Genomic DNA, 14,458 nt, shown 5'->3' on the forward strand with positions numbered 1-14,458 from the left:
ATGATGACATTGACATACATGTCTCACTGCGAAATGTATAACTGCATTCACACATGTTCTTGTGGACAAATATATAATATTATTATATTTTGGCTGCCTTTTTGGCTGCCAAAAATATAATATTATTATATATTTATTCACAAGAACGTGTGTCAGTGCAGTTATAAACAAACAAACACTGTGTTTTGGCTGCATCCATTCCAATCCTTTTTTTTGTGCGCCTTTATTTTGAAAGTCCACACCGGAACATGTAGCGGTGCGTCGTGTCTGCCTTGACAGCGGCCCTCATACCATTGACCATTCACAGGGAGAAGGTGCATCCAGCGTCTGAGGAGGAAGACTACTCTGCTGGCAACCTGATCGACGAGCATCACTTCACCAACGCCCATAAAGTAGCGACATCCAGGAAATACCGCTCGCTGCTAGAAGAAGAGCCGACCTGTTCCCGCTCCCTCAGTCGGTGGTCGTGATTTTGGATTGAACCCTCTCGCGTCCCGTTATCATCTCTGATGCGCTGCATCAAGTGTATAAGTTAGCTGCTTCTTCCACACCGTTGCTAGCTCGCGCTCCCTCCGGTTCCGACCGACACCACGGCGACTGTTTTTGACTTCTGTCTAACGTTTATAGGAAAAGAAAAAAAATGGCAACCCAGATCGATAAGGAGGCTTGCAGAGAGGCTTACAACCAAGTCCGGGACGATAACACGGACGTCAATTGGTGAGTGCGCGGACGCGGACACGTCTCCGCTACAGAGCGGGACTCCTCTACATGTCTGTGCTCGGGAAACACACGTTTCATACGTGTACCCGTGGGCCTGCTGTGAATAATGACAACTCTGTCGCTGTGTTTGACTCCGGCAGACATTAGATGCATTAATTGATCCGTTTTATCGATCTAATCTGCGTTAGAATTGTACTTCGCATCGCCCGTTACCGCCCACTGCGCCTTCTTTTCGGAGGCGAAGGATGAAATATGAGGCGGATCTTTTTTTTTTTTCCTTTCTTCTTTTTTTTAATGCAACTTCACATTTTATTTACAATGAGCTCATTTTGTTTTTGGTCGAATGGAAGATGCGTTTATAAAGATATAGGAAATGCAACGCGGCGTGGCTTTTTTTTGTTGTTCGCATTCAAATTGCCACTTAAAATTGCCCGATATTTTCAAGCAGTTCCACCCGCTCACGCGCTATAAAGGCAAGAGGAGGAAGAGGAGGAGGAGGAGGAGGAGGAGGGTTTGCCCCGAGACCCAAAAAGCCTTTCGGGGAATTGTTTCAAACTGGATTCGACACCATGATTGAAAACGGCTTAGCCTTGTAACAATATGTAACTCAAACGGCGCGCGGGCAACTCCCATGTCGCTGATCCGATCTAGCTGATCTGGATTCAGCATTAGCGGTCACACACACACACACACACACACACACACTGCACAGTTATCGGGGCCCCGGCGGGGCAGAAGTAATTTCCTTTGTCCTGTATTCAGAGAGGATAACGTTATAGTAGTGACACGCGCACATGGCTGGCGCGCGACACACAGAACCCCCCACAACCCCCTTACACCCTGCAGTGGGGGGCAATCTATGTGCATTGCTCCAACCTGCGCAACAACAATAAAAAAGGGCCCCGATGTGCGCAACGAGGTAGAGAATCAACATCTCCTGTGGGTGCAGGGTGCTGGATGACTGGATGACTGGATGTGAGGGTGCAGGGTGCTGGATGACTGGATGTGAGGGTGCAGGGTGCTGGATGACTGGATGTGAGGGTGCAGGGTGCTGAATGACTGGATGTGAGGGTGCAGGGTGCTGGATGACTGGATGTGAGGGTGCAGGGTGCTGGATGACTGGATGTGAGGGTGCAGGGTGCTGAATGACTGGATGTGAGGGTGCAGGGTGCTGGATGACTGGATGTGAGGGTGCAGGGTGCTGGATGACTGGATGTGAGGGTGCAGGGTGCTGGGTGCTGACTGACTGTTCTGCTCCTCCAGGGCCGTGTTTAAGTACGAGGGCGTCATGATCCTGCCCGGCGGACAAGGTGCCGACTACGAGGACTTCAAGAGCATGTGCACAGGTAAGGATGTCCCACCCGAGTTACTCCACCAAGCACTGCCGGTGTGACGCGTCCTCCCTGCTGCTGGCTAGGCTACATTCTGTGTGTGCGTGTGTGTGTGTGTGTGTGTGGCTTTGTCTCTGGACCGGTTAACCGGCCTGCTGGATGGGCCACACAGCTTGACTTGGCAGGCCACTAATCTTTTAAGACTCCCTGTGCTCTGTCACCCACTGGCCTTGAGCCCTGCAGCGACGGCACTCACAGCACTTCCACTGTATGCAGTTGCGTAATCTCCACAATATCCTGGATGTGTTTTTGTTCTTTTATAAAGGTGAAACAGTTACGGTCAAGGTGCAGAACTTTAAACCCACTTTATTTTTTCTAAATAGTTTGCATTCGTGTTCACCTGTCGCTGCTTTTGAGTTGCAATAAAAACATTTACAGGCAGCGGAATCAAAAAAATGCACGATTTAAAAATAGTTTCTTGCTCTTTTCTGATTGTGTGTGCTCGTCCTTGTTGTTGCGTCCTTGAGTAAGACACTCAACCCTGAATTGCTCCCCGTTGCTGTGTCTACGGTGTAAAGAGCAACAATGTAAGTTGCTTTGGATAAAAGCGGCAGCTGTGTGTGTGTGTGTGTGTGTGTGTGTGTGTGTGGGCACTTTTCGAATGAATGATCAAGTCTGCTGCGTATTCACAGCCCGTTTATGTTCATCACAAAAAGAGAATGATTCACAGGAAGCTAAACTAACTAGCGGGTGCTGGCTGGATGTAGAGAGAGAGAAATCACACACGAGGAAATCTACTTATATTTTCTAATCGGATTAAATTGATCTCCACAGCACAACAGTATATTCGTGGTCATCTTCTCAGATGTAAAGCATCTGCTCTGGTGTTGGGTGTGGCTGAGCCTGACGCTCGCGTTGTCTTTTAAAGATTTCCTGCCTCGGGGCTGTACTTTTTTAAATGTATTTATTTGCTCCCTGACAGCTCAGAGCTCACATTCCTGTGTTGAAATAACTCATTTATTATCACCACGCTTTACGACCGCGTTTGCTGTCGGTTCCTGTTGAGAGATGACACGCACACACACACACACGCACGCATACACACACATTATCAGACATATTTCTGTCTGTGCGCGTGTTTTCCTTATTTAGCAGTGAAGTTGTAACTCTGCAGAAGAGAGGAACCCAGTGTAGGAGGAGCTGATGCAGGCTGCTCGTCTATCGAGGCTCGTCCATTTTTTTGCATAGTGATCTTCAAGCCGTCCGACTGCAGGAGGCAGAGGAGGTGAATTCTGTTGTGCACAAGAAGATCGGTGGTTCTAAACCCTTAGTCCTGCCACCAGGACTTTTAACAACACAATTTCTGCTGCTACAATGTAGCAACAAGCAATAACTTATTTAGTCACTGTCATGGATTATTCATCGTAGGTCACCAAACTCTCAGCCTATGGGCAGGATTTAGTGCAGACTTGGACCCAACAGTTCTGGGTGCTCCCTGAGAGAAGCTGCCCAAAAGAGCGACATGCAGTCCAGGTCTTTGCTGCACCGCCTGTGGGAAGACGGAAGTGACGTCAGCCGGCCGGCTTGGTTAGCGGTTAGCTACTAGCTCCCTTTAGCTGTCTTTGTTAATAACATGAGAATAAATAAGCAACTCCATTACATTGCACACCGTTGCATTGCACAATCAGACTTTGATGAATCAGGTTCAACAAGCCAATCAGCCATCGCACAAGTACCTGCTGCAATTCCAGTTTGAATCGGCTTTTTCAGCTCACTGGGTGTGCTTCTGGGTTAGCTTTTGTGCTAATAATACTTGGTTAGCCTTTGTGCAAACCTCGCTGGTTAGCTTTTGTGCTACTGGGTTAGCCTTTATGCTAATGTTACTGGTTAGTCATTGTGCTACTATGTTAGCCTTTGTGCTAACTTTACTGGGTTAGCCTGTGTGCTTCTGGGTTAGCCTTTGTGCTAACGTTACTGGTTAGTCATTGTGCTACTATATTAGCCTTTGTGCTAACGTTACCGGTTAGTTGTTGTGCTACTATGTTAGCCTTTGTGCTAACGTTACTGGTTAGTTGTTGTGCTACAGGATTAACCAAGGTTACTGGTTTAGCCTCTGTGCTAAAGTTACTGGGTTTAGCCTTTGTGCTAAAGTTACTGGGTTTAGCCTGTGTGATAAAGTTACTGGGTTTAGCCTGTGTGCTAAAGTTACTGGGTTTAGCCTCTGTGCTAAAGTTACTGGGTTTAGCCTTTGTGCTACTGGTTTAGCCTTTGTTCTAAAATTACTGGGTTTAGTCTCTGTGCTAAAGTTACTGGGTTTAGTCTCTGTGCTAAAGTAACTGGGTTTAGCCTGTGTGCTAAAGTTACTGGGTTTAGCCTTTGTGCTACTGGTTTAGCCTGTGTGCTAAAGTTACTGGGTTTAGCCTTTGTGCTACTGGTTTAGCCTTTGTGCTAAAGTTACTGGGTTTAGCCTTTGTGCTACTGGTTTAGCCTTTGTGCTAAAGTTACTGGGTTTAGCCTTTGTGCTACTGGTTTAGCTCGCTGAACACGGCTCTCCCTCGAGTGCTTGGCAACAAGTTCACTTCTGGGCTTCACTCTCTGTCCATTTATGCCTATTTTCTTCTCTCTTTTTATGGTGTTTTGAGTTGTCTGCTGTGTACACGGCTAGTGTTTACACATTCCAAGCATTATTTTGTTTTTACTGCATATTTGCTTCCAGTATTTAGTTTGCTCTTTACTTGTTGATCAGTCACCATGTTGGGACATTGCAGACGGCTTCTTCGTGATGGGCAGTGCCCCCTCGGAGGTTAGAGGTTCTTCTAAATCTCTTTAGTAGATGATGTCTTGTGTGCAAAGTTGACAATTTGTCCTGAGGTTGGCTTTAAGGGAAAGCTGGAGGAGTGTTACAAATACAAACTGTCCATCCTCTGGGGAGCATGAATCGGCTCAGTAGCTTTAATGATAATCTGTCACTTAGCATTTCAGATTTTTCTTTGTACACCCAACGGTCAGAAGGTCACCCGAGACAGTGCAACTCATCCTCTAAGGACCCTGGATATAAAAAACATCTGGGCGTTGCCAAAGTGATTAGCATTCATCCTTTGGGAACCCTGCACCAAATGAAAGGATGACTAACTTCCCCGTCCTCGGGCCCTGCTCTCAGCGAAGATCAAAAAACAAGACCAAATTTGGACTCGGTTAACATGTAGGTAACACCACTCCTCTCCGAGCCCACCTGACACTGTCCACAGGAGACGGCTCTAGTTTCCTGGCCGCGTGTCGCAGAGGGACCGATCGTGGGCTCGAACACAGGAAGACACGGTGTCACCCGCCCAACCTTTGCTGTGCCAAAATGAGGTCATTTTATTCATTGCAGTGTGTCTCCCGATGTCCTTTTTTCTTTCTTTTTTTGCCATCTCACTAATGTGGTCGTTTCGGTACAATTTTCTCTGCAGCAGCAGGGGGTGGGGTGGGGTGGGGAGGGGGAGAAGCCGTCTGCAGAGAAAACTGCAGAGTCAGTGTGGCTTTGAAGGGGAGACAAACCAGGAAACAAGAGTGAGGGTGTGTGTGTGTGTGTGTGTGTGTGTGTGTGTGTGTGTGTGTGTGTGTGTGTGTGTGTGTGTGTGTGCGCGCACTAGTTCCTCTCTGGCATCTCAAGCAGTGACAATGACAGTTAAGACAAAGGGTCACGGAATCGACTTAGCTGAATCAGGTGACTGTGTGTGTGTGTGTTGTGCCGGGAAAGGTGTTGCAACTAGCGGTGTCCTCTGTGGCCGCACTGATAAGACTCTTTTACGGTGACTGCTCCTGTTAGTGCGCGGCTCCTCTGATCTGAGAACAGTGCTACTCAGGCTCTGCCAAGAAAGTCTCAGATCAGCTGCTTCAACAGGTACATAAAGATAACACGGGTCGCACTGCAGGGACGGAGTCAACGGAGCGGTGACCTGTGCTTAAATCAGCCCGTTACCCCCTTCAGAGCCATTTTAGCAATTCTCATAATCTAATTATGACCATCTTAGTTTAAAATCAGCAGAAAATCAAGTCCTGGCCTTTGGTTGCCATCATTTGGCAACCAAAGGCTTCTTCTTCCAGAGACATCAGTGAATTGAGTTGTTTCAATCGATTGAAGAATAGATCAAGTTGTATTTATAGAGCACCTTTCAAACATTCCAAAGTGCTTCACGCGTCTAAAACAAGATACTGACGAGACTAATGCACACCAAATGACTTTAGGAAGGGAAAAATAAATGCTTGACCAAAAAGTTAACATCACAAAAGAATGTGCAAATTGGTTCAGCCGACAAAAGAACCGGAAACTAACAACTAAAAGGATTATTTGTGAAGTTGCCTTCCATCTTTGATCTGGACAACACCTCGATAGGTGACGCGCCCACTGACACCGCCGGTACCGAGACTTTCATTATAGCAGACGTGTAACGCCAGGGAAGAAACCTTCGGGAGAGCAACAGAGTCGCTGCTCCACTTTGAGTTTCAGGATGATGTACCATGATGGACCCTAGACTGTTTATAAGAAGCAGACGTAGTCATGGTGATGTCACCATGACTACGTCAGGGTTGTGAAGGGCTTTGTAGGTGATGAGGAGAATCTTGAACTGGATTCTTAGCGACCAAGAGAACAACGTGGGATTAGTTTCTGGGAGGCAGCGGACGTTTAGTGAACATGCTTTCATACCCGTTGGCCCTCATAGATCTTCAGTACGTCGTAAATCGATTTACTTTCCAGACTTTGTGTTGTTTTTGCAGTAAGGATGTGAATTCTAGATGGAAACTATCACGGCTGATGGAAATGCATCGCCAGAGCCCTGCAGATTCAATGTAGATACAGGGTCACGATCAAGGTTTTTCAATGCCGAATACCACAGAGTTATTTCCTGTCGAGCGGCAACAGAACGTAGGGCGGCGGTAGTGTTTGCGGTGCGGTCGAGTGCAACTTCTTTGGCCCAGACAGACGGTGTGGCAGATGGCCTTCGTCGCCACTTGTTCTTTGATGTCGGTTTGTTGTGTCTGGTAAAAGGAGGCTGTAGCCTCTAGTCTGAGTCCTGGTGACTTACTGCTGATGGAAACCCAACATTTCATGATTTTGCTGCTTCAAAATGAAAGTTTTTCAAATAAAAACGGGGGAAGAATGTATAGAGAATGGGTTTCATCACCGAACTAGCTGTTCTTCAATAAACACAAGTCTGTTAAATACTCCAGGGACGGAGCGTGAGCAGCAAAATAGCAACTTTCATTGTGAAGAATTTACAGGAAATGAAATGCGTTTCTCCACATGCAAAATCATCAAAATGATCCCTGCAAAGCCTCGTCAGCTCCAAGTTTAACCGCAGACATCACTTCCTCCCCAACATGGTGCTTTCAACTGCTGATGAATGAATATATATCTAATATCCATGAATCTCAGAGATGCTTGTTGAAAGGAATACAATGACATTTAACTCTGGGTTTGGTTGCTCTTCTCATCCAGTTTCCAGCCGGCACAGAGGCATGTTTCTGGATTATCTGTTCTCATAAACGCGATATCTCACCTTGGACTCGAGGAATAAACCATTAGAACGTGATGGCCAAAGGTCAAGGTGGCTGCACTAAACACCTTTTTGGACTGACATGGATGTAAACTGGTGGTACTTCTGGTTTAGCACGTGTCCGAAACCGTGGAGGTGTTTCATTTGAACTAAGACTGTTGGACGTGAAACCTGCTGCCTCAACAATCATCTGCCGAATATCTTTTATCCGAATCACTGGGATGGTGAATTAGTTGGCGATTGTTTTGCCAGTAGCATAGTCTCTTTGCTTCACACACAAGGGAAAAGGCAGCATCACTACTGATAGTAGGAAAAGTAATAAAGTGCTGTTTAGCATTGGAGAGGCTTTTATAACTCGGTATTAAACACTATTGATGATAGTTGTAAAGATTCCTAGTGGTAGCTGGAGTCTAGGGCTGCAACAACGAATCGATGAAATCAATAAAAATAAGTCGCGGAGAAGAATAAAGAGCGGAGCAACTGGCCGGCCATCGTTTCTGAGATTGGAGTGAGACACGAGAAAAGCTGAGGTTGTGATCTTCTCAAAAATAGAAGATCTTTGAGTCGAGTCTTGGCCAATCAGCGTCTTCATGTTCCTCAAACTTGTTTTTAATGGAAGCTAGTCAGCTTGCTATCACGTTAGCTAACGTGTTTGGGTTGTGTATTGTCGTTAAAATTACTTTTTGTTCCGTTACAGTTCAGTCTTGCTTGTAAAAAACCGTAACGTGGTGAAACATGCCGTCACCCCCGGTCTGGTTCAGTTCACGCTGTCACTCGTTAACGTTAAACCGGCACACCGGCGGATCTGGCTGCAGGTTTTTTTTTTTTTTTACTCAAAGTAGAATGAAGCAAATCACGTCGTTGGGCTTAGCCAACAACGTGACGTCGTGGTCATAAGAGACCCAGAATGAAAGAGCTTAAGGAAGAGGACGCTCTATATGGAGCAGTACAGCTTCCCTCTGTCCCAGTATTTCATACATATTGATAAAGCAGGGTATGTAAAGGCAGCCTCTGGAGGGATCAAATACAGTAACAATGGCTCACATTTGGCAGATGTAAAGCATACATGTGTATGTTTTTAGTGTTAGTCCATTTTATTGTTTTAATTAACAGCTCAGGGATGTTCAAGGAGCAACCTGTCTGTGCACTTTCTGAAGATGTTTTGCACTGTCACTTCTGTTTTTGAATAAAGGGTTGGAAATTAATGTTTTTTTGATACATTTTTTTTATGATCCGATTAATCGAAAAAAGAATCAACCGATTAATCGATTATTCAAATAATTGTTAGTTGCAGCCCTACTGGAGTCTAACATTGTAGATATTTAAGCCATTGCCTGACATGAAGACCAGCTTCTTCTTGTATGGGTCGATATTCTACTTTTTTTGTAAACGTATTAAAATACAAGTGTATTTATCAATTTATCTTCAACTACAATATTAATATTTGTTTACAAATATATCTTTTACACAATAAGTCGATTTCCTCATGTTTGTGATGCATTTACAATTGAATGAATAATAGTATTTTAAGTATGCCCCTCTCACACATTTTTACAAGACAGACGATTCTTTTTGTACACTTTATTTTGATTATTTCACTTCCCAATTTAAATGATTTGCGTTCACCAATAGGCCTTTTTGTGGCATGTCATGAGCCTTTATAAATATCGCAGAGCCAAAAACAGACTCTTTTCTTCCTCTTTGTCAGCGTTGGCAGCTTCACTGTGCTGATTGTACAAATGACAGAAAGAGTGCAGCTCTCGTTAGAAACCGTCTTCTCTGTGAAGACCCCGTCAGAGTTTTGTCGAGAGCGAGACGAACATGTGACGGAAGCGGCGCCCTCGTAATTCTCTGGGCGGGAAAAAAAATGTCAATGTCATATTCATAACACAGACACGAGATACAGTTTTAAATGTTCATGTTGATATGAGGATGCAACAGAAAATAATGCAACTATTTAATGAGAATAAAAAGGTTACAAGCTGGCGTCCAACAAGAGTCAGCAGGCAAAAAAATCAAACTCTCAACATAACTGAAGACAAAGAACAAAAGAGGTGTGCTGGTGGAGTTGATGGGGAAGTGGGAACAGGTCTAACGAGAGACAGGTGAAACTAATGAGACCATCACAAAAGGCGGGGAAACAAACAAAGGCAGGAAGTAAAACGAGAAGACCAGGCGATAACCTCCAGTTCTGCCAAGAGAAGCCGATTCGGAAGTGTTTTAAGACTTTCATTCTCTCCTCTGGTTGTATAGAAGTCTATATAAATGACTCTACTTCTCTCTTGATTTATTCCCTCAGTAAACATTGTAAACATGAGTTTATGTCTCAATCTCTACTTTCTAGTCTTCAATACAGCATGATGTTCATTTAGTAAATTATAGTCATTTAGAGTCAAACAGGCCATAAAGCAGGGGACGCTTTAGGGCGGGGCTACAAGGTGATTGACAGGCCTCTACCTCTACGCCACTCCTTCGCATGGAAACTTCTGTTCGTTGATTGCGGGGGGGAAAAAAATATGACGACGGACTTAATCCAAGATGGCGACGGGGAAATCTCCTAAAAACGGAACCTGACCCAAAACAACTCTGAAAAACAAGACAGTCAGAGGGCACGAGCCGGACTGTGACAACAATGGCATCAACAGCCAATTTAAATCAATATTTATATTATTATTAGGCTGTATAAATATGTTTTGAATTATATTCTATCTATAGAATAAGATTATTAAATAAAACATTATGTAGTGTCAATCATTTTCTTTCAACTCCAAATTGCTTCAAAGTTATAAAATATACAGCAGACTAATGCCACAAAGACTCCTTCAACCGGTCTGGTCCAATGGTAAAGTGCGTTTGGAAATTGGTGAATGTGGCAAGTTTCCCTAAATCACTCGTACAAGCCACTTAAGAACCAATCTGCTCGTACCAGTGGTTCTTGCGTAAGGCCCATTGTTTCGGTTGAATAGGCTTTGGAGGCCCGAAGAGGTACAAGTCGGGAAGAGAAAAGCAGCACAAGTGTTTTAGCGTTAGCTGCACGTTCTTCAGACAGTCGGCTCCTGCAGCGGACCATGACAGTGACGGGCGTGGCCACTGGGACACAACTGCAAGGCTCACAAAAGATTTTACTCGATTAGTCTGCTGACCTGAATATTTCCTCAGTACACACACACACACACACACACACACACACACGCACGCACGCACGCACGCACACACACACGCACTCTTCACCCAGTTTGGGACTGTGCAGTGCAGTGGAATTACAAAAAGCAGAACCTTTGTATTCATCTGCACTGGAATTGTTTTTGCTCGCTCTTTGTCTGTCTTTCTCTCTTGCACACACACACACACACACACACACACACACACACACACACACACACACACACACACACACACACACACACACACACGTACATATAGTGGCCCACTGGGGTGGGAAGAAGTGTGTTGCATAATAAAATCAGCTGTAATGTCAGTCTCAACACAGTCTCTCCCGTCTCCTCCCTCAGATGACGCCCGTCTGTTCGCCTTCGTCCGGATCACGATGGGGGACGCCATGAGCAAACGGGCCAAGTTCACCCTCATCACCTGGATCGGGGAGAACATAGGAGGGCTGCAGCGCGCCAAGATCAGCACCGACAAGGCGCTGGTCAAAGAGATCGTGCAGGTCAGTGACGCTGTAGCAGTCACTCGGTTACAGCGGCGGCAGAGTGCTGCATAGAATCGGACAAAATACGATTACAAATCTAGATTATCCCAAATAATGAGACGTTTAGCAGTGTGCACTTCATATTTACATGTTAAAGCTGCACCAATTGATGTGTTTATATCAACATGGTGTTGTACTCTCATTCCAAATGAATGCTAATGTCGCTGGATGTGTAAACGACATGAAAACGTGCAGCACAGTGCAGCTTTCATTCTGCGTTTTAATGTGAAGGCTCCAGCGTGCTCCCAGGGCTCAAACGCTCCACGTGTTACTGTTAATGTGTTCACAGAGCAGCCATGCTGTTATTCCCTCGCCTGGAGGACAAAGAACAGTTTCTTTGTCCTCAGGAATTTATTACCAAAGATTTGGAGATATCAAAAAGATCCGTTGTTTATATTACCTCTTGTAAATTATTGTGTATCAAACTAAGAGTTGAGAGTTAGCGAGTTCACTGGCGTGGAGAGCCTCTCTTTATCAACTCTTTATTGACTGAATTGTGAAAGACACAATGCAGTGGCTTAATAATTGTACAGAGGAAAAATAGAAATAGTTCCGATAGCTATTGTAACTAGCGCAAGCATGCTATCAGTTAGCTCTAAATCGACAGATTTCTAGAACTATATATTCTGGAATTTGGAATGACCGATGAGTGTTTAGTATTATTGTTGATGGATTCAGGTCCAAATCTTCTTATTATAGTTAAAATTATATATATGAGTTCTACTTATTGCGTATGCATAGCAACTTCCCCTCAAAAACGTTGCATACAAAAAAAAAGAAAACTACTTGAAAAATGCTGGGATTGTTCCCATTCTGCAACAAGTGAAAAGTAATGTTGGGTTTCCTCAACTCTTCTTGTGTCCGCAGAACTTTGCCAAGGAGTTCATGTTCAGCGACCCGAGGGAACTGGATGCAGACAACATCCGCACAGAGCTGAAGAAGGCCGGTGGAGCCAACTATGACGCTCAGGCCGAGTAGAGAAGTGCCATGGTCCACTGGAAGGGTCGGGGTCGGGGTTTGGGGGGATGGGAGGGTGTGTAGGGTGGGGTGGGGTAAATGTGGGTGGAGGGGGGTTGGGCAGGGCCGCTACCTCTTGAGGAGAGAGGGTGAGGCGGGATGGAGAGGGTGAGGCGAAAGGGAAACGCACAAACAGATCTGAGGTGCACCAGCAGCGTCTGTAGGACCAGTGTAAGTCTTTCTTATACTCTGCTGCCTCATGTCGGCTTATTATTATTATTATTATTATTATTATTATTATTATTACTAGAAAACCGTATTATTTTCCCCCCACTAGTATAACAACTTATTGCTTCAAAACACATCAGTGGGCAGAGTTCAGATGCTGTTGGTGCATCTCCAAATGATAAGATCCGCATTAGAGGCGTTTATATACTGGAATTTAACGATGTGTGTGTGTGTTCACACACTTGCTTGAAGCGGTTTGTGCATCTGGGATGAAAAAGATACTTCCACAGCACATCTGGGGGGCCGATCAGGGGCCAAATCGTCCCCAATGCAGACACTGGAATATGTTCCTTGGGATTTTGCACATGTGATAAGCGACACGTAAATAGAGGCGCAATTGAACTTGTTTTGCACATTGTGATTGGTCTGTTTGAGGAGCGCCAGCTCAGAAGAATCCAACAAATAAGGATGCTTATTTTAAGCACCCATGACGAAAACGACAACGAAAAAAAATATATATACTGACGCGCGAAAGAAACGCCCCGTTGTGGAAAGCCCTTAGGATGAGAGGCTGGATAGCACTTTCTGGTCTGTGCGGTCAATGCATATCTGGTGATTAGCAGCTGATTAGCTTAGCATAAAGAAGCGCCCTGAGGTAACGGAACCTGCCTGCCAGCTCCTCCAAAGCTAATAAACACATTTTCTGTCCGTACAAAAACTGAAGTGTAAAAACGACACAAAAGCAGTTGCCAGTCACTGATCCTGGCACTTGGCCTACACCGAGCATGACATTTTTACACTTTGGGTTTTGTACCAATGAAACAAATCCGATGCAATGAGCATTAGAGGTGTTGTTATGTTTATTCTTTTTTTCTCTGGCTCCTTTCTCCCTATTTATAGTCTTTATGCTAAGCTAACTGGCTGCTAGCTGGAGCTTCGTGTTGAACGGACAGATAGGACAGTGGTATCTACCCACAAAGAAATAACAAAAAGCAAAAAAGCCAATTTTCCCAAAAGCTGTTCCTTTTTAAAAAGTGGGCAGCGGCTATCTGCGTCCACACTGACATGTAACACTCAACCCCTCGAACGTGTCGTTAAAAAGCAAGCGTATGGGCGCTCTTACGGCCTCAAACTGGCCTCGAACTGGTTTCCCTCCACTCCCAGCCTCCGCCCCCTCTCCCCAGTCAGCCCATGGTTGGTTATCTACTGTGCTGTGCGTCAACATCTCACACTCATCCTCATCTCAGCTGGGCTGCAGTTGGGCAACAGGAAGTTGCATTAATAAGGCTTCAGCGCCGTTTGCTGCGGAACGATTTCATGTAACGAGGATGAGTCCGTCGACGAGGACCGAAGTCTCCTTTCTGGAATACTGGCAGGCATGTGTTTGACAGCGGAGCATGCTCTCAGTCATCATACACTGTACCTCCAGGAGGAAAAGATCTCGACTCTCTCACAATATCCTTGGCGATGGTCGGCGGCTGCTTTGAGTAATCCTGAGTCATGCCGCTAAGTACACGTTTAGCTACCGCTTCCTCTCCAGCCAGACAGCTGTGTTTGGATCGCAGCCTCAGAGTCGACCATCACGGACTGTAATGCTCCATCCTGTCTTCATACTTGTGCTTAGTGCTGTGAATCCCTCCTTCCCACTAGTCCAATTGCGTCTTTTTCTTTTTTTCTTTTTGTGAGCAATCATTTCCGGACCTGATTTCGATGCGCTTGTCTCCTTCCAGTTTTTTTGTTGGACGCGGTCAATGTTAGCTGGGGCAGAATTCGTAGAAGAGTACATGGCAAAGAATGGTCTAACAGGAGGCTTTCTGCCTGTAGATATTATGCCATAGGAATACAGAGAAACCGCTAATATATATTGAGTCCTCAGCAGCAGTTATAGTCGAGTATTGAATGTTTTCCCCAAATCTCAAAGGATTCCCAGAATGGAGATCTTTTCCTCCGGTGTTTCATCTCACGCTCTA

At 45.2% G+C, this 14,458-nt stretch overlaps 1 protein-coding gene across 1 annotated transcript; it reads left to right on the top strand.

Annotated features, from left to right (window-relative positions):
* The first annotated feature begins 429 nt into the window (after positions 1–429).
* cotl1 (coactosin-like F-actin binding protein 1) lies at positions 430–12,301 on the top strand. The gene is made up of 4 exons (XM_079223970.1): positions 430–717; positions 1,984–2,066; positions 11,104–11,261; positions 12,171–12,301. Exons 1-4 carry the CDS (start codon positions 641–643, stop codon positions 12,279–12,281), a joined length of 429 nt encoding a protein of 142 aa, XP_079080096.1. The 5' UTR covers positions 430–640; the 3' UTR covers positions 12,282–12,301.
* The last annotated feature ends 2,157 nt before the right edge of the window (positions 12,302–14,458 follow it).

Source organism: Taurulus bubalis, assembly GCF_910589615.1.
Source record: "Taurulus bubalis genome assembly, chromosome: 9".
In the NCBI taxonomy this organism is placed as follows: domain Eukaryota; kingdom Metazoa; phylum Chordata; class Actinopteri; order Perciformes; family Cottidae; genus Taurulus; species Taurulus bubalis.